The sequence below is a fragment of the Aotus nancymaae genome, unplaced genomic scaffold (genome assembly GCF_030222135.1).
Source record: "Aotus nancymaae isolate 86718 unplaced genomic scaffold, 86718_ANA_hifiasm-v0.15.2.pri h1tg000003l, whole genome shotgun sequence".
Classification (NCBI taxonomy): Eukaryota; Metazoa; Chordata; class Mammalia; order Primates; family Aotidae; genus Aotus; species Aotus nancymaae.
In genome coordinates, this window is record NW_026988414.1 from 18,315,001 (window position 1) to 18,341,169 (window position 26,169).

Below are 26,169 nucleotides of genomic sequence, written 5' to 3' on the forward strand. Positions count from 1 at the left end.
CCCTCGCTCCGGGCAGAATCCCTGGGGCCTGCCCAGCCTCCTCTAGCCCCCTCCAGGGACTAGAAGCTTACCACCTCTTGGGACAATAATCATAATTCTTACTGTAATTATAACTGTCATTATAGTAATGATTAAAAGTGTAGGTTTTTAATTGCCTGGATTTGAACCTTAGCTCAATTATTTATTAGCTAATTGACCTTAGCTCAGTTACATCCCTTCTCTGTGCCTCAGTTTCCTTATTTGTAAAATGCAGGTAATAAGTGGACCTCCCTCAAAGGGCTGTGGTGAGGATTATGGAAGTTAACGCAGGGGACGTGCCCAGCACAGCGCCCGGCACACAGCAGTGAGCAAGTACTCTTAGCTAGTGTGGGTTTTGCCATTATTTATGGAGCATTCACTACGTGCCAGGTGCTGGGCCAACGTGCTTTAACATACTTTATCTCATTTAATCTTGGCAAGGATTCTAAGAGTCAGTTGCTGATACTCCCCCTCAGTGTGCAGCGGAGGAAACCGATGCCCAGGGCAGTCTGGTAACTGGCGTGGGCTCTCTGAACCGGCAAGTAGCAGAGAATTGTGGTCTGGGTCCAGAGCCCACCGGTAACTAAGGACTGTTCTGTGAGCAGGGCTCAGCTGGTTTCCTCTGTTGGTCCTGGTCAGACTTCTGGGGCTTCCTGGCCTCCATGGCTGCCCTCTCTGATCCAGCCCAGCCTGGCAGGCCCCATGGAACCACATAGAAACAGTTGGATCTAAACTCTATACTTGTTTACACATTGGAAATAATTCTTTAGGCTTTTTAAAAATAGGAGGCTTGAAGGTATTATCATGTCTTGGAGCTGGAAGGCATTTTTGAAGTCCCCTTGTCTGATCTCTGGCCTAGGTGGGAGCTTAATGAAACAGGGCTGGCACCCTCTGTGGACCGCCTCTGCCAGGTTAGTCCCCTGCAGGGGAGGAAGGAAGCAGGGCCAGGGAAGAGCTGCAGCCTGTGGTCTGTGGTCTCCTCACTATCAAAGAATAGCCCACGACCCCTGTGCTGGGCGACAGGCTGGAATAGAATTCAATGGCAGCATCCTGGACCCAAACACAATGACTCTCCGGGCATCCTTGACTCCCCAGGAAAAAGGCCTGTGGGTCTGCTCTGCAGGCCCTTCAGGGAACAGCCAGGAAGGCAGGGGTCTGGCGGCAGGGGGCACCATGAGACCACTCAACTCAGCACAGGGCGCCAGACCCAGTGGACGGCCAGCTGGAGAACAGTCGGGGGGCCTCTCCCTTTCTGGACTCAGCCTGCCCATCTGTGAGATCACCATGGCCCAGCAGACCATCTCTGAGGTCTGTCTGTTCTGACATTCCTACTCACAGTAGAAATTGCTCAGCACACAAGAGGGCAGGATAACAGGGACATGGAGAGGGGACAATGTCGAGACTGAGTGTCACCCTGTGGCAGGCAGCCTGCACTCTGGGCAGCCTCAGCTTATCCACACAGAAGCACAATGACCAGCCTGAGGCCACCGCACAGAGCTTTCTATGTACTGCTCTCCCTGGAACCCTTGGGACAACTCCAGGGGGACTCCGTGTCCCATTTATAAGAGAAAACTGAAGCTCAGAGAAAGTAGCAACCGGCCAAGGTCTCAGAGCCAGGGAGGAGGAGGCAGAGCTGAGACTTGAACCTGGGACTGTCTGACTCCACAGCCTGAGCACTTCATCCCTCCCCTCTTCACCTCCTGCCTGGCATTGCCTGGGAATAGTGGCCGATCAGCATCAGGGGACTCTCCCAGTAGAGCCAGGCCAAAGCCAGGAAGATAGAAGCCATGGGGGAACCCACCACTGTCCCTCTGCCAGACCCTAACCCCTGGCCCCTCATCAGCATGAGGTGGCAGAGCCTGGGCTAGAGCCACAGAGGACTGGACAAGGGTGAGGCCTTGCCCAGCGCCATCATTATTTGCTGTGTGGCTGGGGACAAAACATCTCTCATTAGCCTGAGCCTCCCACTGTAAGACAACTGCTTGTCCACCTTGCAGCGATGTCAGGAAGGTGAGATAAGGGGTCTGGTTGTACTCTGAATGGCGGCACAGTGCTCTTTTCCCCTCCCCCTCCTCGTCACATGATTACCGTTTATGGAGCACCCACCAGGTGCTAAGCACCAGTTACTGCCCTAAATGCTTTACCGTGTTAAGCTATTTAATCTTCCCAGCAACCCTAGGAAGGAGGCATTATGACCACGCCCATGTAACCAATGAGGAAACTGTGGCTCACAGAGGGGCAGGGCTTGCCCAAGGCCCAGTACCAGTAATATATGGCGCTAGACCAGGGTGCTTGTCCCATCTGGGCTTCATCTCCTCTTGACAAGGGTGGGTTTCGTACTGAAGCTGACTGGCAGGAGGGGGCAGGATGTGAGTGGCAAAGCACTAAAGGATTGCTGTGTGGAAGCCACACAGAAGGGTGGGGGCAGCCTCTGACGTCTCTGCCAGCTCAGCTACTCAAACCCAAGAAAGGAAGTGACCAGCTAAAAGTGGGTGGGACAGGGGAGGGTGCCAGTGAGAACCTTGGGCACCCAAAGGGGGAAGCTGAGACCAGAGAGAGCTGGTCTGGGCCTGCCGGATTCCCAGGCAGAAGTATCTGTTCCAAAATAGGAGCTGAGGCCAACTGAGCCGGGGAATTAGATAGATGCATACACATGAATGTGTGCGAATTTATCTGTATATAAATAAATTTATTGGAGCAAGTGTGGTGGGAGGGAATAGAACTGGGAAGGGTGTAGTGGGGGAATCAGGATTGGGATGCCCAAGGCAGATGGGCCTCAGCCACCCTCCAGAGAGGAGTGGCCAGGCCTGATCTGAGTGAGCCTGAGGCCTTGCCTTGGAAGGACAGCGTTCCAGATTCTCTCCTGTAGAAACTGTCAAGAAATGGCTTAAGACGGTGATATTCAAACTCTGGCAAGATCATGATCCCTCAGGGGCATGTTTAAATACAGGGTCCGGGCACCACCCTTAGAGATTCTGATTCAAGTTCTGGGTATGGGGACTAGGAATTCTATATTAATAACCTCCCCCGGGTGACTCCAGAGCACACCACAGTGTGAGAACCACACATACTTACAGATGAGGAAATGGAGATTCAGTTCCCAGGCCAAAGTTCAAGGCCCTTTCCTGGAGGGCCCAGCCTGCCCTTTGAGAATGACTACCTTTCAGCAAAGGCATCTCCCTAAATACCAAGCCCGCCTTCTTGCTAGTGTCTAAGAAGCTAAGCAGGCTTCTGAGGACATGTCCCAACTTGGTGAGGAAGTATGCTGGAATCCATTAGTGATGTCTGCCACGGGTTGGAGGGAGGAATAGCAGCACGTGTGCCAGGCATCTGCCCTTTAGGAATGCTCTGCTCTAGCCAGAGAATGCCTGCCTCTTTCTCTCTGTTTATTCTAATCCTGCTCAACCTTCCAGGCCAAGCTGAGAGGTATCTTCCTCCAGCTTTCCCGCATAGCCTTAGACCCTGGGGTCTCTCCTGAAGTTCTAGATCTCTGAGTCAGTTGTGCTCCGTAGGCACTGACCACCCCTACTCACCTGGCCTCATAACACTTGTCACACCAACCCTTTGCACTGGCTGTTGCATTTCAAGAGAAGGCATGGGGCCCAGCATTCCCTGAGGGCCTCCGCTAACCATTCTGGGATGTAAGTGCTATTAACCTCTACTATTCCGAGAAGAAAACTAAGTCTCAGAAGAGTTGAGTGACTCAACCGAAGTCACACAGTAAGAAACGGAGCCCAGACTCAGACTAGTTGGTGGGCTTCAAGATCATGGCGCATCTGTTCACGGTTAAGGCTCACACAGATAACTGATTTCTCTCAGTCTGAGACCAGCCTCACACACTCCTGCGGTTCTTGTTATGCCGCACAGGGCCTGGTACACAGCAGGAAACTGATAAATACTTATTTATCTATATATAAATACTCACGAGAGGCAAAGAGTGTGGTGGTTGGTTAAGAGCACTACCCTGGGCTGGGTGCGGTGGCTCACGCCTGTAATCCCAGCACTTTGGGAGGCTAAGGTGGGTGGATCACAAGGTCATGAGTTCAAGACCAGCCTGGCCAAGATGGTGAAACCCCATCTCTAATGAAAATACAAAAATTAGCCAGGAGTGGTGGCAGGTGCTTGTCATCCCAGCTACTCAGGAGGCTGAGGAAAGAGAATCACTTGAATGCTGGAGGTGGAGGTTGCAATGAACAGAGATGGCACCACTGCACTCCAGCCTGGGGGCCAGAGTGAGACTCTAACTCAAAAAAAAAAAAAAACCACTAGTCCTGGAACCAGATTCTAATTCTGGTTCAGACATTGATATACCGTCACCTAGAGCACATTAGATAACCTTTCTTTGCCTCAGTTTCCTCTGCTGTAAAATGGTCACAAAAATACTATCTACTTCATAGGGCTGTTGTGTGAGAATGAATGAGTTCGCATAAACTGCTTCGGATAACGCTGACACGGAATCAATATGTGTTGTCACTGTGGCTGGCTGATGGATTTCTAGTCTGGCTAAGCTGTAACTCTATTTCTCCAGCTACTATCTCAGATCTTTTAAATCCAAACACACAACGGCCTGGGCTAAGCTACACCTGCTCTGCTTTCTGTGGGGACCGTGCAGCAGTAAGAACGCAGCATCTGGAGTCCTAAAGTCAAGGGTTTCAGTCCAGGCTCTGCATTCCGGGTCCTGCTGGGCCTCAGTTTTATCTTCTGTCCAATGGGTGGAAGGTTCGCTGGGAGGCTGCTGGGACAGCAGCGGTGGAACGCGGTGACTGTTCACTCCCTGCAGCCCCGGGCCGGCCCTCCCCGCATTGCATGTATCCTTTTCCCTCCCCCTGTAGCTTTCTCACCTTCCTGTGTCCTGTGAAGAAGAGGGAAAGGTGGTGCATGGAGCCACCATTGCGGCCCAGCTCTTTCTTGAGGGTGCTGGGTGAAGGCATGGCCCAGGTGGAGGTGGCGCCCTCACCGTCTGAGCAGTGCAAGGTGGTGTCGGAGGCGAAGCAGGATCCCCGGGGCTCCTGCAGCAGGCTGCCCTCGCTGTGCGTCCGGCGCCGCAGCGAGTTCTGCACACGCAGTGAGAGGCCGCCCTCAGCCCCCTGGCCTGTCTCGATCATGCTGCTGCGCTTGGCCTCATTGCGCTCTCCATAGTTGTCATCGCTGGTGTCCTCATCCTCATCCTCCTCCCCTTCCTCCCTCTCCTCCCCCTCCTCTTCTGCATCCTCCTCATCTCCCGAGCTGCCCCGCTCTGCCCCTGCCTCCTGGCTGTAGGTGCTATCCAGGCGGACCTCGGGGATCACGAAGGCAGGCCTGGAGGCCGCAGGCGGTTCCCCGGTGGCTGCTAGCAGGTCCCCAGAGCTCGTGGTCTCCTCAATAAGGGCCTTGGCTGGCAGGGAGACCTGGCTAGGAGGCAGATCTTGACAGGGTGGAAGGTCCTGGGTGGGGGGTTCCTGGATGGCAGGGAGGTCTTTGGTGAGAAGAGGGTCCTGGTGAGGCAGGGGTTCTTGACCAGCTGGCAGGTCCTGGCAGGGTGAGAGGTCTTGGGTTGGAGGGGGTTCCTGGCATGGTGGGGCATCCTTGCTTGGCAGGGCATCTGGGCCTGGAGGGGATTCTTCACAGGTAGCTGAGTTGTTGCTGGACAGTGGTTCTTGGCCAGGAGCGGGTTCCTGCCCAGAAGAAGAGTCCTTTTTGGGTGGAAGGTCTTGTTCTGGAGGAAGCTCCTTCCCAGGAGAGGGCTCCTTGCTGGGTGGGGAATCCTCAGCACCAGGCTCCTTCCCTTCCTCCAAGGACATCGCCCTCTTCTCATCTGCCTCCGTCTCAAACATCTGGGAAACAAAAAGAAAACAAGAGCGGTTCAGAAGAGGAGGCTCCGCGATGCCAGCATCAAAGGCTGACATGAAACCAGGAAGTGACCTGAACCCCGGCCCCCCAGTCTGAAAGCTGAGGTGCCAGATGGAACCCTGAAAGCCCCTTTGACTTAGCTGTATAACGATTCTCACCCTGTCTTCTTGCTTGAACTTTCTGCTCCATCAAAAACGCAGCTGGTCACTTACAGGAGAAGAGGGAGAGGAGAGGTAACCACTGTCTACCTAGCTCCTGCCATGTCGGGGCCAGGCCAGCTTGACCCCACTCTCTTATATGGCCTTCCCAACAACCCTATAAAAGAAGATCACTGTCCCTATTTTACAGAAAAAGAAACAGGGTTGAAGTCGCCTCTGGGGATAAAGGAGAACCAGGCAGTCTCTGCTCATGGACCAGAACCAAGCCAAGCCCCAAAGCCAGGGCGGTCACTGAACCTAGCCCAGGATGTCTTCTACATGAATTAAAGTTTAAAAAATCTGAATGAGTCATTCAAACAAGAATGTGCTCTGGATGTTTAAGTATCTTTTCGAAACTAGTGAACTGGAATGAAACCGGAACTGGAAAATACTGCCCACCCTGGACTCGCCAGATGTCACAGACACATGGAACCTCCCTGAGGGATCACCTACCCTGGGATTTCTAAACTGCTGGGAGGAGCCTCAGAGATTCTTTAAAAACACAGCATCTCCTGCCTCACACACAACCCTCAGGATCCTAGGGGGTTTTGTTGAGTTTCGACAGATTTCATGAGCAAAGAGAAAAACGGTTCTCTTGATGGAAGTCTGAAAAGCAGCTACATCACCAGAAGATTGAGGCCCTGAGAAAGTCAGCAGTGTCCGTGGTGCCACAGCCACACAGGGCGGCAGTTCTCAAGCCTGGGCTGGGCCCCTCACACTCAAGGACCAGGAATGCTGGAGCTGGAACTGTTTATTTAGAGCCCAGGTTCCGTCCTTCAAGAAGCCATAGCTGCTGAGAACTAATGAAAGAGAAAGACCCCACCCATACTCGGGAACTGTACGGATGCTTGCGAATGTGTGCACATGCACACTGGCAGAAAACTTCAGGGGTAAGTACCCCCACAACATGGGGTAAGAGCTCTCATTGTAGAAATCATTAATGTCCATTTGATGGATGAGAAAACTGAACCCAAAGGCCAGTGGCTTACCCACTATTGCACAGCTGCCTTGACACCAAAAGGCCATGCCCGAAGCCGAGAAGTCTCTGAAGCCCCAGGGAATCCGTAATGGCAGAGCCCCATAGCTGGGAGCCAGCAATCAGCCATGGCTTGGGGCAGCTGCAGGCAGCTGCACACACGTGTCAGGGGTCATGCTGGCATCTGGGAGCACAGATGTGAGCGGATGTGAAAGCGCAGCGCGGGTAACAGCCTCAGCCTGGGAGCATGAAAGTGAAAGTGGAGCCTTGCAGAACCGAGAAGGTGGCTGGGCAAGGGAGGGGAAGCCTCGGAGGACTCCAGCAGGGGCTGGCCAGGTTCGGGCACGCCTTAGGCTGTGGCTCACAGGCCAGAGACAGGTGCCTGCTGATGCTGTGGCCTTCTTGCCCTGGAAATCCTCCCTGCAGCTCAGAGGTGACTCCACCCAAGGGCCCTCTGAGACCTCATAGCCTCAGACTCTGAAATAGCAATCCAAAATCCCCACTGCATAGACAGGAAGACTGAGGCCCACACGGGGGTGTCAGGTAGAGCCAGTCACCAACCTTTGGGCCTCAAGATGTCCACCTATGAAATGGGATAATCAGCATGCCTGAGCAACATATCAGGAGGGTATGCTGCAGAAAGTGGAAAGCTCCTTAAAGGAGATGGTGTTGGCAGCGGTAGTGATTTAAAAGGCATTGATCTAGAGGGAGACTCTGAAGTTAAAGACCTCAACCAGCGACATATGTTTCCCGCGCACCCCACGCTCTGCCAAACACCAGAGTCAATGTTGGCAATTGTAATGTCAGGGCCTCCAGTCCAGAATTCTCATCTGGAAACTAAGGGCTGTGCTTCAGTCCCTTCAGGCTGTTCCCAGGTGGACAGAAAGACCCTCCATTGAGTGGTCAGGAAGGCTGAGGGCCCAGTCTGGACAGTGACTTAGTGACTTGCTCAAAGCCACCCTGCACAATTCAGGGGCTAGGCTGGGGCCAGAGCCCAGGCCTTCTGTCCCTGTTCTTCTCAAGCCCACTTCTGATCTCCATCTCCATAAGCAACCCAATCCCCAGCCCATCGCCCCACCCACCAGGGAACATTCTCCATCAGGAGAAACAAACTGCCCCACAGCCAGCTCCTATCACCCTCCCACATGGCCCACCCCAACACCAGTCCCCCAGCCCAGCCACCTGCCTCTGATAGTCCTTGGGGAAAGACGGAAGGAAGCAGCAACCGGATGCCCTCAGGGCCTGGCATGGAGTGGCACTGAGAGGGGAGCAGGTCACATTTCCCCTTTCCTGGGTGGTGGGGGTGGGGCCCAGGTCTGTCCCAGTGGTGACTGTCAGCCGGAGCCCGCCCACCCCTTGGGGAAAGTGCAGCAACAAACGCAAAACCAGAAATGCAAGTCAGCCTGCCTCTGCCAGCCCTATTCTAAACCAAGGCCAAACCAAACAAAGCCAAGAGGGGAAGTGCCGCTCAGGCAGGGGTGCTCTCCCCAGAGGGCCTCTACCAGGAGGGATGGGGAAGAAACTAACCAAGGCAGAAGGGTTCTCAGAGGGCCCAGTGGTTATGCGCTTGGATCCCCGAGTCAGACTGATTTTGATCCCAGTGGGGCCACTTTTTAACTGTACAACTCTGCTCAAGCCTCGCAATGTCTCAGACCCTCTGTTTCCTCATCGGGAATGGAGCCCGGTGATATCACACTGGACTCACAGGACTATGTGAATCTCCTCACAGTGCCTGGCCCTGGAAAAGCTTTTGATCCAATGGGAGCTATCAGTAGTCTTATTCTAGAGATAAGAAAACTGGGGAGCCAGAGGGTAAGGGAATTACCTGAGAATGAGAGGCTGATGCAGGATTAGAACTCACGTCTCCTGCCCAGGGTCTCTCTCCCTGTTTCCTTGGAGCCTTACACATAAGTGTTTGGGGCCCTCAGAGGGCTACAGAGGGAGGAGGAGCAGCCTGGAGTGCTGCCTAAGACCCCTCACCTGGGCGCATCCCACACGAGCAGATGCTGGCAAAGAGGGCCCAGAGCACATGGTTCTTTCTGTGCTCCCAGGCAGGCTTGTGTGAACAGGGACTGCGTGCAGGTTTGGTGAGGCCTGTGTTCTTGGAAGAGCTGAGGTGGGAAGTGGTTTGATGGAGTCTCTGGAGCAATTACAGGAAACCCGAGAAACCCAGGGGTGGGGGGTGGCAAGTGTAGCAGAAAATTAGGGCAGGAGGGGAGGCAAAGATGAGGGCCAGGTTGCAGAATACATGGTGGGCATGGGATTGCCCTGTGAGCAACGAAACGACACAGGCAGAGCTGTGCTGTGTCAAAGCTGCTCTGGGGAGCGTGGGCAGGATGTGTGGGTGGCAGGGAGGGCTGAGGCATGCATGCATTCATGCATTCATGCATTCATTCATTCTCCACACACTGAGGTAGGTACTGGGGGAACAGCAGGGAACAAGTCAGACACAATCTCTGCCCTCAGTTAAGCAGAAAAAACAGAGGTTGGACAACTAGTTTCAAGGAGCATGGGGAGCACTCTGATAGTGGAAGTACAGGCAGTTGGGGACCCAGTGAGACAGCTGTTGCAACCAGCTGGGGTAACAAGAATCCAGCCAGCGCACCCTAGAGAGACCAGCCTGCTCACCCAGGGCCTTGGATCCAGAGTTCTGGAAGCCACTGTCCTGCCCTCCCAAGGTGGGGGTCTGTGTCTTTCCCATCCATCACTTCTCTGGTTAATTCTGCCCATGTCTCGTCTGCTGTAAGCACACAGGAAATGAACCAGGCCCTCTAAATGGAGCCACTGTTTAGGACCTAATCAAATCCTCTCCCAAATCCAATCCAGAGCTCAGAACAGGCTGGTGAGGGATGGCAGCTATGACACCCAGAGTTCACACTCATACCAGCTATGGCTCCTAGGCCCCAGATGCCCACTGGCTGTTGGGTTGAGGGTAGTGGTGAGCTGCTGGAAGTGACTTGTCCAACATCACACAGCTACTCACCGAGCAGCCAGGTCTGCTGACCCAGGGGCAACCTGCAGCTCTCACTCGGATGATTCATCACAGCCGCCACAGATGCCGCGCTCCGCATCTGCCCTCAAAAACCACTTCCTGCACTGGGGGATGCAAACTGGGGTTTGCCTCTGCCTCAGGGTGGTCCTTAACAGTCAGGACTTGATAGACAGAGCACCGGACACACAGCCAGAAGGCCTGGGCTGGAATCCTCACTCCATCATTTTCTAGCTGTGTAATCCCCAGCGACCTCCCCTCCAAGCTCGGTTTTCTCTGCCATGAAAGGGGGAGAGGATGCCCTGCTGCTTCCTATGCCAGAGACCCAAGGGGACCAAGTCTGAGAAAGGGCAGGAGGGTGCTCTGTGAACTGTAAAGTCATTTGAGAAGGGGAGAGGCTGTTAGAATTCCTGCCCCACATTGGACCTCGAGGCTTTCAAGATGGGCTGTTCCTTCAGGCTTGCCATGCTCTGGCTCCCCAGCTTCAGGTCCCTGGCTCAACACTAGCTTCCAGGAACCTTGACGGCTCGGCTGACACTTAGCTCTCCCAGCTCAGTGTCACCCCAGCTCCTCCAGGCCTGGCCTCTTAACCACCCAGAGGCTGGCACGCCCTGTGATTCCTCCACCACCAGCTCTGAGACCCTCCAGACTGTTCTCCTCTCCTTTCTACCTCCACTCCCTCCAACACAGCAGGTTTGGCAAAATTCAGGAGGATGGAGGCGATACTTACATTAGGGAGAGCTCCAGATACTAACTTCACACTTATTTGCTGGGTGACCTTGGGCCTAACCTTTCTGTGCCTCAGTTTCCTTAGCCATACATAGGATTTCAAGAACCTCCTCACGATGTTGTTAGAGGAATAAATGAGCTAATGTGTATCCAGGGCTCAGCACCATGAGGGCACACAAGAGCCCCCAATAAACAATAGCCTTGGTCACCCCAGCACAGTGTGGCTTTGACATCTCCCTCCCTGAATTTCCGCTGACCCCTTCTCCACCCTCCCATGGGCCTGTCTACCTGTCCTTCAGGACCTGCAGCAGGGTCCCTCTCATCATCAGCCTGTCTGCTCCCTCGTGAACCCATCCATTCCCCCGGCTACAATCGCTGTCTGCACCATCTGGCTGCTGGTGACTTGCTGTCCACACTGCCGGCCCAGACCCATCTCCTGAGTCGAGATGCCAAAGGCAAGTATTCACCAAATCCTCATAGAATAGTTGTGCATCCAGACACTGTTCTAGGCTCTGTGCATAAAGGGCATAAAGGAAGGAATAAGAAACACATGATCCGGTCCTTGTGGAGCTTGCAGACTAGAGAGGAAGGAGGCACATTGACCAAGTCATCACTCAGATAAACACAGGATAAATAGAAACCATGATCTGCGATGTGAAGGAAAACCCTCAGATGCTGTGAGAGAGTACAGGGGAGTGTCGGGGAGGCCGCCCTGTGGAATGGCTGGAGACTGAAATCTGCTCAAGGGGCAGGGCAGGGCTCATTAGGGGAGGGAGCAGCATAGGCCAAGGCCCCGGGCCAGGAAAAGCCTTAGCATGCTGCTGAGACAGAGAGGACACCTGTGTGGCTGCAGCCCAGGGACAGGGACGGAGACCTCCTTCTGCATAACCCATCAGTGCTGCCAATTCAACAAGCCCAACTCTGAGTGCGTGATCACTCCCAAAGTCCATCATTCCTCCTCTCATGGTCCCTATATCAATGAAGCCACCACCAGTTGCCCAAACCAGGGCTAGCTATCATTTTTCTTCATTTTCCTTCATGACCCCAAAAAGTCAATCCTCAAATCCTCCTGATCATCACTTACACAATTTCAAGGATCCTTCCCCTAGGGAGATTGGCGATAAGGAGGACAGAGTATATGAGAGCTGTCTGTACTTTGTGCTAATTCCTAAAGCTACTGTAAAAAATAAAAGTTGAGGCTGGACGCTGTGGCTCACGCCTGTAATCCCAGCACTTTGGGAGGCCAAGGTGGGTGGATCACCTGAGGTCAGGAGTTCAAGTCAGTCTGGCCAACGTAGTGAAACCCTGTGTCTACTAAAAATACAAAAATTAGACGGGCAACATGGCATGTACCTGTAATCCCAGCTACTCAGGAGGCTGAGGCAGGAGAATTGCTTAAACCCAGGAAGCAGAGGTTACAGTGAGCCGAGATCGTGCCACTGCACTCCAGCCTGGGCCATAGAGTGAGACTCTGTCTCAAAAAATAAAAAATTAAAAAGTTGATTAATGTTTTTTAAAAAGCAAGTTTCTACTCTCTCTGTGTCTGCTGCCACCACTTCCCTCCAGACCACCATCATCTCCCATCAGGATGACGCGGTCCTCGCATTGGCAGTGCAGACCCCGCTGGCCATTCTCTGTGCTACGTCAGGGGAGCCGCCTAAATGCAAACCTCAACTTGTCACTCCTCTGCTTAAAACTTTGCTGTGGCTGGTGTCCCAATACCTCTCAGATAAAGTTCAAATTCTGTAGCCCTGGAAGACCCTGGGCTCTGTCTCCCTGTAGCCTCACGTGTGACCACTCCCAGCTGAAATGTTTGATGAATGAATAAATGAGCAAAAGAACAATCCAGTGAACTTCACAGGACCATCTAGACTCTTGGCCTCAAAGTGCAGCCCGTGAGCCAGCAGCAGCAGCACCCAGGAGTTTATACAAAATACACACTCTTAAACCTCAATCCACAACCCCCTCCCCATCAGAATCTGCATTTTAACAGGATCCCAGGAGATTCATTTGCACATAAAGTTTGAAAACCACAGACCTAGACTATTGGTTCTCAATGGAGAAGTACACTTTAGAATTACCTGTGAAGTATTTTAAAAATGCCTCTGTCTGAACCCGATCTAAGAACTACTGCATCACCTTCCCTACAAGTAAGACACAGGCCTTTTTACTTCTTTCTAACGCCCGAGACGATCCTGGAGAGTGGCGTCAGGTAACAGACAAGGTGACTGTCTGTTGTGTGAGGCCCAGAGAAAAGAAGTGATAAGTCCAAGGTCATACAACAGAATCAGGACTAAAATCCAGCCCAGAACCTCACCTGGGACCAGTTTAAACACACAGCGCCCTCTCTATAATGGGGAGCCCGTGCAGAAAAGGCGTGACCTCAGAGCAGGATAGGGGGCTGGCAAGTTCCCTGGAGGCAGCTGCCCATTCATGTTCCCTAAACAGAGGCCCAACTGCAGGAGGAGAGAGGAGCACAGGAGGAATTCGACCACAGACTGAAGCTCCTCTGTCGGAGGCTCAGGAGGGTGGCACGCCACAGCAGGGAGCGCACCCACTCTACAGACAGCAATACTGAGGCACAGAAGAGGGGTAGCTCACCCCTGCACAGAGACTCTCAGGACAAAGCCAACACTCATGGAAGAGGAACCCCTGAGGAAAGAGAAGACAGGAGGGCCCCCTCAGAAACCCTCCCTACTCTTGGCACTTTCACCTGATCAAGCCAGAAGGACATGCCATTTGCAGCCTGCTGGAGACCCACACTACCTGCCTGGATGCCCAGCTTCTCCCTGGGCCGGGGGGCGGCTCCCAGGGTTTTAGCACCGTTCTGCCCTGTCACTCCTCACCAGGCCCCTTCTCCCGCCTTTGTTTCTGATACCACTGCTTCTACGTGGGGTGGACTTGCAGTCTCTGTCCCCACCTACCACCTCAAAGACCCCTTCTACTCCTCCAGCCTTCTTCTCTGAAAGGCAGGGAGTTGAGAGTTGAGAGCAGGGGTGTTCCCAGCTTCTTCCTAAGCTTGTGGTGACTGACGCCTCATGAGAAGGGGAACTCCAGGCCCCCTGGCCTCTCCTGCCCCACCCCTGGGGCTCTGCTCAGGAACCAGTTCACCTGTGGGCTCCACCCTCACTCCCCTTCCCAGCTGGCACCCTGCTCTTCTGTCTCCTTTGTGTGTGTGTGTGTGTTCTCAGGCAGTCTCCTTTCCCTAAGCTCTCTACCCCTCAAGTCCACTTCCTGCCTGTCCCTGTGAGTGCTGGCTCAATCGCCTCAGATGTTCTGGCTGGAAGGCTCTCTGCTCCCCTGCCAAGACCCAGCCTGCCCTGCTGTCATAGCCCTGGGCAGGTCCTATTTGGCTCATCAGGATCATGTCTGGCTTATTCACACCATTTCCCCCAAGACTTACTCAGCAAATACCTACAGAGCTGCAGCCATGTGCCAGGGCCTGTGCTGGCTATTACAGCCAAACAGCAGCAAGTCATGTTCTCCGCCTTGGAGGTGCCGGGTCAATCTCTCACCCACCTGCTGCCACAATAGGAGGCCGTGGAAGCAGAGGCAGCAAGAACTAGGACTGCTCTGGGAGGAGGTAATGGGGGGAAGAGACGGGACAGGATATTCCAGGCTGTGCCAGAGCCAGCAGGGAACATTCAAGGAGGTGGAGGTGGTTGGATGGGGCAGGAGCGTGGAAAGGTTAAGGAATTCCGACTTTACCCAGAAAGCAGTGTTTACTTGGTGCTGTAGAGGTGAGGAAGGTGAAGCTAGAGGTGTCTGAGACAGATAATGTTGACAAAGATAGGGGAGAGACAGCGATCATTAACTGAGCGTCTACTGCGCGCCATGCACTGTGACAGTCTATACTTTAGGCTCTAACTGTGTTTTATACTTTGGGCTCTAACTTCCAACAACCCTATGAGATCAGTATCATTTGTAAATAACAAAATGAGGACTTAGAGATGTTAAGTAACTTACACAAGCTCAAACAGCAAGTCAGTGGAAGAGTCAGAGTTGAAACCGTGGTCTGCCTAGCTCCAAAGCCCTGCTCTTTCTACTCCTCTGATCTCTTTTCCTGCCCTCTTCACTATCCCCTTCCCTTCCTTCCAAGGATGCTCCCTGAGGACCCACCTGGGCCGGGCTCTGTGCTAGGGAGTGGTGAGCCATATCAGATGCAGGGGCCCTGCTCAGACTCCACATAGTTGGAGATTGAGGGGCAGGAGACTGATACCCAGTGTTGGGAGGGGTGGTGCAGAATCCTGCACACCTAGTGACCCTCCCAAATCCTCTCCCTCCCAAGGGCCCCTTCCAGGTGGGGAGAGCTAGAAGTGTGGGGCTTCTCTGTGATGTTTTACACTAGGTTAATCAAAGAAGCTCTGCCATGCCAGGAAGACCTCAGGGAAGGACACAAATGGTGCTGCAGTCATGAGGTCAGCATTTGGAAGCAGGAGGGCCTGAGGGTGAATCCCACTTCCTACCCATGTGCCGCCTCCCTCACAGCCAGTGTGCTGCTTCCTCGCAGGGCTGCTACAGGGCATACAGAGGTAGTGCCTGGCACACAGTAGCCCACAGTGGTGCCCTTCTGCTCCTTTGCCTTCCTCTCCACAGCTTGACTCTCTCATGAATGGCATTAGGGACCAACCCAAAAACTAAGGCCACAGATCTGAGAATAGGGAGGACTGAGAGCCAGGGGTGGCAGGAGGGAAGCCTGTTGCCGATGAAGAACTGGGGCTTGGAGATAGGCAAATCTAGCTTCAAAGCCTGGCACTGCCACCTCCTGGGTCAGTGCACCTGCACAGTCTGCTTAAACTACTGAGGCTCGATTTCCTCATCTGTAAAATGGCAATGTGAATACTGAGAACCTACATCACAGCTGAGGGGAGGGCTTAGCATAGGGCCTGGCACCTAGCAGGTGCTCAGTAAGCATCTGCAATTTCTGTAAATCATAATTGTTACTCTCAGCATGATCATCGACATCATCAGCTCCCTCTCCTGCATCTAATTCCAGGACAGGGCACTAGACACATTTTGACCCTTACAGCCGCCCAGGACAGGATCCTATTAGCTGCAGGTTTCAGGGGAAGAAGTTTGGAAGCTGAGAAGGCAGACAACTCTGTGCTCAGCCCGCCCATAGGCTGGGTCAGTCTGGCTCACTGCATGGCCTGGGCCAAATCACTCCCTTCTCTGGGTCTTGCTCTCCCCAGCATGTCTGTCCAATTCTGAATCTCAGCTAGCCTAGAAAGGGCAGAGTTCAAGGCCCAAGGCATGGCCAGGTCTCCCTGTGGGGGCATCAAGGGCAGGAGGAACAGAAAGATCCCCCTTTCCAGATACACCCCCTGCCTTACCTGTCTGCCCCAGTCTGCCCCACTGCCCTCCTCCTTCAGGGCCTGTAGCACTAGAGCCCCAACCCAGTGAAAGAGAGGCTCTTTCACTTGAGGACATGAGTGGACGTGTGGACGTGGGACTCAGCTACAACCCTGTGGCCGAAGGTTACCCTCCCGATCTTTAGGCACCCTCTGCCTCACTGCTGCCTCTTGAGGCAGGCGCACACTATCTCTGCGGGGGAAGAAGGGGGTGATGTCGGGGCTGGGTTTGGCTGGATTTACAGTCTTCTCCAAACCCACCCTCCTGCCTCCCTCTGTCATGAGGCTTTCTCTTATCTCCCTTGGCCCTGCACCAACTTGCCGGTATTGTTCTGCTCAAAATGCCTCCATCCCTCTAGGATAAAGTTCCAACCCCTAACCCTGTGTGCTCTGCCCCAGTCAACTTCTCCACCACACCGTCTCTCCTCCACACCGTCTCTCCTCCACACCGTCTCTCCACCACACCGTCTCTCCTCCACACCGTCTCTCCTCCACACCGTCTCTCCTCCACACCGTCTCTCCTCCACACCGTCTCTCCACCACACCGTCTCTCCTCCACACCGTCTCTCCTCCACACCGTCTCTCCTCCACACCGTCTCTCCACCACACCGTCTCTCCTCCACACCGTCTCTCCACCACACCGTCTCTCCTCCACACCGTTTCTCCACCACACCGTTTCTCCTCCTTTCCCTCCGGCCAGTCTGAACTATAGCTCGTTCCCCAAATATGCTCTACTCTCAGGCCCCTCTAAACCTATGCTCATACCGTACATCCTGCCTGGAGCACCCTCCCCTCCTCTGTCCACCGGCCGAAGCTCTTCTCACCCTTCAAACTTCAACACCCCACACACGTATTGCCCCTCAATTTCTGACAAAGGTGATACTGCCATATAGTGAGAAAGGATAGACTCTGAATACACTGAATATTTATCCAGAGAAAATGAATCTTGATGTCTACTTCATACAGTGCATAAAAATCTATTTCAAGTGGATTTTAGATCTAAATATGAAACATAAAACATCTAAAAGAATACATAAGAGTGTATGTCCATAACCTTGTAATAAGCCAAGAAACAGGACTCAACCAGCACTCTCCACAAAAGAAAAAAGATTAACAAATTGGACTGCATTAAAATTAAGAACTTGTGTTCTTTAAAAATACTCTTAAGAGAGTGAAAAGGCAAATCCCAGAGTGGGATTTGGAATGTGCATATCCAACAATAAACGCATATCTACAACATTGTTTAAGTTCCTACAAATTAATCAGAAAAAAATAATCCAATAGGAAAATGGGGGAAAGACCCATACAGGCACTTTTCAAAAGAGGTCAGCCAAATGGCTAATCAACACACGAAAAAGGGATGCGACCTCGCCAGACATCAAGGAATTTCCAATTAAAGCCACAGTCAGATATCACAATACCTAATACCAATAATGTTGGTAAGGACACGGAATAACAGGCTCTTCCATGCACAGCCTGAAGGGAGTGTATTCCTGTCACACTTTGGAAAACACTATGATGGTATTTACTAAGGCTAACTATGTACAACTCTATGACTCAGCAATTGCAAAACTTAGGTATTTACCCCACAGAAGCACACACAGTACATCAAATGATATGCACAAGAATATTAATAGCAGCACTATTCATTATAGCCTCAAACTGGAAACAACACAAATGTTCATCAACAGAAGCAGATAAGCTGTGGCGGTATATTCACACAAGAAGATACCACAGGGCAACAAGAACGAACAAAATAAAACTTGATGCAATATTATTATGAATCTTACAGAAGTCAGCGTAAAAGAATATGTACTCGATGATTCCATTTACACAAGTTCAAGGATAGGCAACACTCATCGGAAAGACAAGGCAAGACAAGTCAAGACAAGGGCCAGGTGCCGTGGCTCACACCTGTAATCCCAGCGCTTTGGGAGACCAAGGTGGGCGGATCACCTGAGGTCAGGAGTTCAAGAACAGCCTGGCCAACATGGCAAAACCGCATCTCTACTAAAAATACAAAAATTGGCCGGGCATGGTGGCACGCACTTGTAATCCCAGCTACTTGGGGGCTGAGGCAGGAGAATCGCTTGAACCTGGGAGAAGGAGGTTGCAGTGCGCTGTACTCCAGCCTGGGCAACAGAGCGAGACTCTGCCTCACACACACACAAAAATAAAAAAAGAAAGAATGAAAAAGAAGAATTCAGGACAAGGGTTACAATTGAGGCCATAGAAACTAAAAGAGGATTATTTGTGGGGATTCCTAGGGTACCGGAATGTTCTATGTCTTAACCTGAATAGGGGCTACACTTTGTGAAAATTCATTGGCTGTATTCTAATTTTTCTGTAAGTATGCTGCACTTCAATTCAAAAAGTTTATTTTAAAAACAAATAAAACCCCTCATCGCAGTGTCTCCTCGTCGGCTCCCTGGGCTGAGGCCACGGCTCTCTCCTCAGTGAGCTCCTTGCTTTGTACACATCTCTGATTGCACATTCCAACTGTCTCCCTCTAGCAAAAATCTGCCGTGCTGCCTCCTGAATGCCTACCGAACGCCTGCTCAGTGTCGCATCCACGCCAAGCACCTCACCTACATCACTGCGTTTAATAACAGCCCCCCATGAGATAAAGCGATAGTGGCACTCTCACTGCTAGCAGGACGCAGAGTCCATTCACATGAAACATGTCTAAGTGCTTTACAGCTATTATCTCATTTAACCCGATGAGGCTGGACCACCGCTCCAGGACATGAAGGCAAGAGAAACTCCATTCTTGCCCAAGAGCACATAACTGTAATGTAAGAGAGAGCCTTCCCTCGAGTCCAGAGCCCATACTCCTAGACAACCTCCCTAGATAAGGAGGAGCATGTGGCTGGACACACAAAAGTAATTTCCACGGCCAGGCAGGAATCATGTCTACACCTCGGAGGGGTGGATAGACTGGGATGGAGACGTTCTTCAATGGGCAAGCATCTGTACAATCACATTCAGCTTCACCTCTTGTAGGAAGCTTTGCTGAGGCTCCCAGGCTGAACTGAGTGCTTCCCCAGGGGTTCCCACAGCCCCCGTGCCTCTCCATTAAAGCTGCGTTGTTACTATCCATTACCTGATCACCCTGGCACTAGATTAATGATGGGGCCTTTTAGATCTATGCCTCCAGTAATTTGCAAGTGCGTGGCACACAGTAGGTACTTAACACACATGGAAGGAAGCAAGGAAGCAAGGAAGGAAGGAAGGGAGGCAGGGAGGGAGGGAAGGAAGGATGGAGGGAGAGAGGGAGGGCACAAAGGAGGGAAGGAGGGAAGGAAGGAGGGAAAGAGGGAAGGAGGGAGAGAGGACAGTACAGAGCTGCTGCTATTTGAAGCAACTGGGAAATCCACGAAGCGAGGTCTGAGAAGTGAAGGTTTCATGTCCTGGCTGGACATTGCTTACAGCCCTTGACTTGAGGGGTGGCACAGCCATGCCACTCCCATTCCACAGTCCTTGTCCTGGCTGCCTCCAGCCTGCTGTCAAGGTTCCTGCCAGCCATTTGGTCCCCAGAGGCACTGCCAAGGCCCTTCTCTGCCTCTCCCCTTGCTCCTTTATCTTCTGTCACCCTGACCCCAGTGCCTGAGCTCTGCTATTTGCCCAAAGCTAACCCCAGTAAGAGGTAACTGAGGACACCACAGAGAGCCCTGGTTATGTGGTAAAAAGCATGCCCAGTTCCAAATAACTTCCTGCACATCCCCCTTTCTAAGTTGGGAGCCACTGACAGTTCTCCGGCAGCAGCCTGAGCCATGGTGCCAGGTGCGAGCGGGCTGGCCCATGGAGGGCAGGGAGAGGGGAGAAGCCCTGGGCCATCTGGAGCACAGGGCATACCTGGCAGCTATCCACACATCTTGAGTGATGACTTAGGCCCATTGCCAGAAGGAAGAGGCTATCCAGGGACCCCTCTTCCCTCTCGTCTGTGCCTGGAAGCTCTGATCTCCCAAGGGGCTTATGGCTCCAGCACCCCTCCTGCCATCCTGCCCCTATCCCCAAGCCAATCCTGGAAGCCAGGGTACAGCTGGTTGTGCAGGGGCAGGCGGCACTCCCTGGGGCTGAGCCTGGCTGGTCTGCTGTGAGTGGCTCCAGCTTCTCTGGGCTTAGGGGGCTGAGCCACAAGCAGCCTTGTTTATTCCTGGGAGGAATGATGGTTTTCCCTAAGCAATGACATCTTGGCTCCACAAACAACAGCAAACCTCGCAGCTTCGGCTTGGGCTGCAGCTTGCATGAGAAGGCGCCTGCCCAGAGGTGCCTGGGGAACAGGCTGAAGGCTGCTTCCCTGCCATACCAAGCCCTGGCCCTGACCATTGACTCTTGGAACCCAGGAAGAAGAGACGGCCTGCAGAGAATCAGAGACCTGGATATTTGGAAGGCACCATATTTACCGAGATCATCGGTAAGCAGGGACTAGACGGTGCTGCAGTCTCCAGCCCACTGACCAAAGGTTCTTTCTGTTGCACATGTTGCTTTTCCCGGAGACTAGCAGGGTTCTAGTCAGTAAGCCCGAAGGTCCAAAAGGGACATGTCACTGGTGAGTCCAGAAAAAGAGAGAGCCTCAAGATGAAACCTGGATACTCTGAGATATCCAGTTGGTGCAGTACAGACAGGCCTGGGCTGGGGAGCCTGTGTTCTTGTCCCTGCTTTCCTTCTGAGTCACATGTCACCTCAGGCAGGTCCTTCCTCTCCCACCTCAGTTCTCTGTCTGTCTGTCTCTCTGTCTGTCTATCTATCTAGCTAATCACGTTGGTGCAAAAGTAATTGCGGTTTTACATTACTCCTGCTGCTAAAAACCACAATTGCTTTTGCACCAACCTAATAGAAGGCAAAGAGACTACCATCTCCAGGCCTTAAGAGGCCAAATGGGAAGCAGCTCTCGGAGCCCCCAGGGACGTAGCTGGGGATAGGCACTCTCTCCTCAGCTGTGCCTCTTCTGAGGGAGCCATACAGACTGCTGGCTTGGGGGTCAATCTCCCCAGGTCTACTCTGGTTGGCACCATCCCAAGAGGGTCCAGGGAGCTGTGCTCCAAGCCCCTGTAGTCTGTGCAAAGAACTCTGAGCATTGCATTTCAACCAGACAGGGCTATCTCCGCCATCCTTCATGGTCCAGGCTATGCTGTGGATACCACCCAGCCCAGCATGACCCCTGAGTGGGTTCTCCCTATGGCCCCTGCCAGTATGAAGCCAAAATTCTCCCTGCCTCACTGCCTATCAAACCCAGCCCCCAACACTTGGCCCTATGGACGCAACTTTGACATGCAGAGACTAGGCCTCTCCTAAAGGGGCTCCCTACCAGGCCCTGTATGCCAGGCACAGAGCTAAGAGATGGGCAGACCCAGCTGCCTTGCATGTCAGTGTTTGTCCTCAAAGAAAACCTACCCGGCTGGGCACAGTGGCTCATGTCTATAATCCTGGCACTCCGGGAGGCCAAAGTGGGCTGATCACCTGAGGTCAGGAGTTCAAGAACAGCCTTACCAACATGGAAAAACCCTGTCTCCACTAAAAATACAAAATTATCTAGGCATGGTGGCACATGCCTGTAATCCCAGCTACTCAGGAGACTGAGGCAGGAGAGTCACTTGAACCCAGGAGGTTGCAGTGAGCCAAGATCGTGCCATTGCACTCCAGCCTGGGCAACAAGAGCAAAACTCTGTCAAAATATAAATAAATAAATAAAACCTTGCAACTAAGGGATAAATAAGGCCCAGATTCCACATAAATAGGACACAAAGCAATATCCATGGGTGCTACCACCAAAGGATAGACTTATTCCAGTAGGAGCATTTGCTCTAGCTGTGTCTAGAATAAAACATGGAGAGGAAAGGATAAGGAGGGGAGGGGAGGGCTTTCCAGTCAGCTGGAACAGCATGTGCAAAGGCAAGGAAGCCTGGAAGTGCAATGATTTCATTGATACCACATACTTATAATCAGAAGCGCCATCAACAATTTCTGGCTCTAAGCCCTGGAGACTTCTCACGAGGAGTGGTCACTTGCCTCAACTGCCTCATCCTCACCATCCGCCTGCTTCTCAGATGCCAGTCTGGGCTTGCAATGAGCCCTGTTGTGGAACTCTGCTCCCTGAAGGGCCTGCCCTAGGCTAAACCACACCACGTGCTAGAGCTGGGGAAGAGGGGAGGTGCTCCTTGGCTGGATGCAGAGGACTCAAGGGGCCCTGTGGAAACTTTGACTCTGCCTGCAGTGCCCTGGCAGGGATCCCACAGGCACCAGGAGGGCAGCCTCTGCAGCTCCTTCCCTCTAGGAGATGTACCCACTCTGGCACTGGAAGAGGGAGCCAGATAGCCACCCAGCCAGAAGGCCCGAGAGCAGCAGGATGTGGAAAGTTTTCAAGCATCGCCGAGGGGCCTGGCAAGCCAAGCTTCTCAGGTCAGGGGTGTGATTTGAAGCTGAATTACAATACTTAGCTCAAGTCAGCGAAATGGTTTCCCGCATGTCATGTTCTTGCTGTTCTAGGAGGCAGAAGTCCTCCATCCTGGTCCCTGCTCAGCCACAGACCTGCTGCTCAAACTTGGACAAGGCTCCTCCCCTTCCTGGGTCTGGGTTTATCCTCCTGCTCTGAGTCCTAGGATTCAAGGGTTCTTCCTTGGTCACCTTGGAACAAGAACAGAGATGTGGACCCTCCAGGCTGGGAAAATAATTAGCCTCTGTCTGCTCACAGTGGCCAGCTCTGTGGGGTGAGCCTGTCTCTACCACCACCCTCTGTCTGATGGGTCTCAGCTGGAGCCAAGGGAGCAGGTGCAGGCCCTCTCCCACAGGGTTGGAGCTCAGAGGCAGAGCATCCTTGCTTGTGCTTCCAGTGGACATTTCAGCAGAGGCCAAGTCTCTGGGATTAAAGGCTACTCCCTGAGACTAGTCCTAGAGACCACCTCTTTCCCCGGCCAGTGGAACTAGACACGAGCTTCCATCCCTGGTGCCTGGTGTGCAGCCAGCATCCCTGACACAATAGTCAACCCTACTGGCTGAGCGCTCCCCTCCCATGCAGTCTCCCGACTTTTCGGCCACCAAACATTTCTTGTTTCTCCCAGAAAGAAAAGCTGGCTGGCCAGCCTAGAAGTGGGGAGCAGCCAACAGAGGAAGCATGCCCAGCAACCCTGCAGGGCTCCCAGTCCCCAAGACAGACAAATGGACACACACACACACACACACACACACACACACACAGAGCTATCTCAGAACAGAGCACAAACGGTTTGGTTGCAACATGCCTATCAATGGCTGCCCTGGGGAAGAAGCAATAGAAACAGGGGTACAGGGTGGCGTGGACACGAGCCGCCCGCCCACCACACACACAGCGCTGTCCCCAGGCACCTACCCAGCACACTCCGGCAGGGACCCAGGCGACTCCTGGCTGCCGCTCCTGCCAGCTCGCCCGCCCGGGTCTCCACCCGGCTCCTCCCGCAGGCGGGCGGCCGTGGCTGTGGCAGCTCCTGGCGGCCGTGTCAAGCGGCTGCCTTCCCCAGACAGAGCTCCTTTGTGTCAGCAGAGCTATTTATGGACTTACCCAAGTTCCCCAGGGGAGCGATACCTGCTAGGAAAAGCAGAACCAAATGACCAGGTTCCACCTCCCACATCTAGGTAGCGCTTTCAAAACCCTTGCATCACCCGTCTCTCCTCCTCTTCCTCCTCCTCCTACTTGTCCTCCTCCTCTTCCTCCTCCTCCTCCAGCGCCCTTCCCAAACACACACCCTGTCCAGCCGGCCACTGCCACTCCGGAGAGAGGCTGGATTTCTTTCTTCCATTAAACAGAAAACTCTGTGGTTTCCCAAAGCACTTTCATCCGAGAAGGAGTCTGGGATGTCTCAAGGAAGAGAGTCCTGGGCCAGCCCGTCCCTCTGCCTACCCTGTGAGGGGCCCAGCGGGCTCCGGCTTACACGCTCACACGTGTGGGCTATGGGTCCCCTGCCACTGGTCCCCAGGGCCCAAGCGGGTCCCAACGTGCTGCTCCGGGGGAGAGGCATCCATCCCTCACAACGGCACCCCGTGGCACTGGGATCCCTAGCAGGCTCCACCCCACACACATCCTGAGGGCTCCCAGGCTGGGGCAGCGCAAAGCCGCCTCCAGCCGGCCTGCTGGCAGCCGCTCCCTACAAGACCAAGCCAATCACCGAGGCTTCCCTGTCCCACCCCCACCCCCACGCTGCTCCTGTCCCAATGGGAGACTGCAGCTGAACCCAGGGTCCTGCATACAGCACTCGCTGACTTCCAGAGTGCGACCGCCCCCAGGGTGGGGGAGTGGCAGCTTCCGCCCCTTCCCAGAGGCACTATCCCACACAGCTGGAACTTTGAGCACCAAGCTCTGGGGAATCTGAGGTGTAAAGAGAACTTGGGGCTTCCTCTCCCTGAGACAGCAGGCTGAGAGGGCAATTTCGACAGCCCGAGAGTTACAGCCGTGAATGACAGAGACATCCCCAAGGAGGAACTGCAGGGGCAGTGGAACAAGCCCTGGACTGGGGGGAGAGGGTCCCCAGCTCCAGTTCCAGCTCCAACACTGGTTGATTGAGTGTCACTGAGCAAGTCCCTGCCCCTCTCTGAGCCTTGGTTTCTTCATCTGTAAAATGGGGCTGATAACCTTGACCTGCCCACCTGTGGGATGAATAGAGGATTCTCTGAGCTGGCTCTTGGCTACTCTTTCTTGAGCATGAACTTCGTGCCAAGCCCAGTTCCCAGAGCTCTGCCTGCATTAATTCACCGAACCCTCACCAGCAGCTTGTGAGAAGGTGAGGCCTATGATTACCCCAGTTACCCATGAAGAGTCTGAGGTACAGAATGGCAAAGGAAGTTGCCCACAGTCACACAGCCAGTTGGTTGTGTAGCCAGGATTGAAAACTAGTTGCTCCTACTCACCATGCCTACTCTTAACCACCACACAGCCAGACCACTGCAAGATGTGGCTGTGCCAGCACAGAGCTGTTCTCTGGCGCTGCAGCTTGTCATGATGTTGACAAATGCACCCTGGCCTATCCCTGGGGTCCAAGTTGGGAGTGCTTAACTCATGGCTGGCTCCCACCAGAGCAGCAGGCATCCTGGGATGACAGCACAGAAAAAATGGACAGAAGAAGCCTCTATTTTCCCATGCCCACCCCACTCCACCCCACCCCACCTTGGCCACCTAGGCTGAAGCACGGTCTCTCTGCTTCTTTCTCTCCCTATGGTAGAGATCCCCTAGGGTCTCGGGATGTTTCTGTCTGTATCCCTGCCCCTGTTTATCTCTGACTGCCTATTCCTGACTCTCTCACACATATGCATACACATGCACGCTGCAACACAAGAACATTCTTTATCAGGTCAACTCAGAATGGCCCTTCTCTGAGTTGGCCACTTACAAATTCTAACCATCACTTCATCTTGTCCCTGGGGGCAGAGCCAAGGCAGTCCTTGCAGGGCCCAGGAACCTTCTAGATTGGAAGGCTGTCATGCTGCAGGGTCCTGGAAAGCAGGATTCACCCTGGGCCTGGGAGGCTAAGGATGTGAGTCCCAAGAGATGGCCAGTTCCAATGGAGCTGACCAATTACCTATGAGGCTGTCTGGTTTCCAGGATGGAAGTTCTGGTGCATGGGATAAGATTTCTTAGGGTGGAGAGCCTGAACATGGGTTCCTTCATATCAGAGATGCCCTCGAGCTTCAGCTGAGTCGTCACCTTTCAATCAACAAACAGTTACAGAGCATAGACTGTGTGCCAGACTCTGTGCTGCGTCCCGGGGATACAGTGGAAAACAGATAGGCCGGGCCCTGCACTCACAAAGCCAACAGCCCAGTGAGGAAAGCAGACATTAGCCATGAAGTGAGACTAAAAACTCCAAAATTATACACTGTGCTGTGATGGGCAAAGCAGCTCTGCCAACCCAGGGTGCTGGGTCCAGAACGAGTCCAGAATACATTCATCAATACTCTGGACCATAGCATGGTAAGGAAAGGGCAGAGCAGCTCAGTGCCCCAGGCTCAGAGCCTGCCAGGCCAGGATAGGAGAGCATCCCATGGTGGGAGGAGCCCGGGGCAGCCACTGCCCTCTGCCTCCCATAGCCCCGGACACAAATCAGCAGGGCT

General features: G+C 53.3%; 1 protein-coding gene across 13 annotated transcripts in view; it reads right to left on the reverse strand.

The window, feature by feature from the left end:
* Positions 1-26,169, reverse strand: part of RGS3 (regulator of G protein signaling 3) — a 134,390-nt gene that overhangs the window by 10,478 nt on the left and 97,743 nt on the right. For 6 of the 13 annotated variants that reach the window (XM_064378744.1, XM_064378709.1, XM_064378704.1 and 3 more), the window contains one exon: positions 4,860-5,831. In XM_064378744.1, the coding sequence (XP_064234814.1) occupies positions 4,860-5,831 (972 nt within the window). Of the gene's footprint in view, positions 1-4,859; positions 5,832-6,005; positions 7,012-7,033; positions 8,153-23,437; positions 23,477-23,626; positions 23,770-23,810; positions 24,114-26,169 lie in introns of those variants that run through there. The other 7 variants (XM_012461887.3, XM_012461886.3, XM_012461891.3 and 4 more) reach the window with 7 other exon arrangements.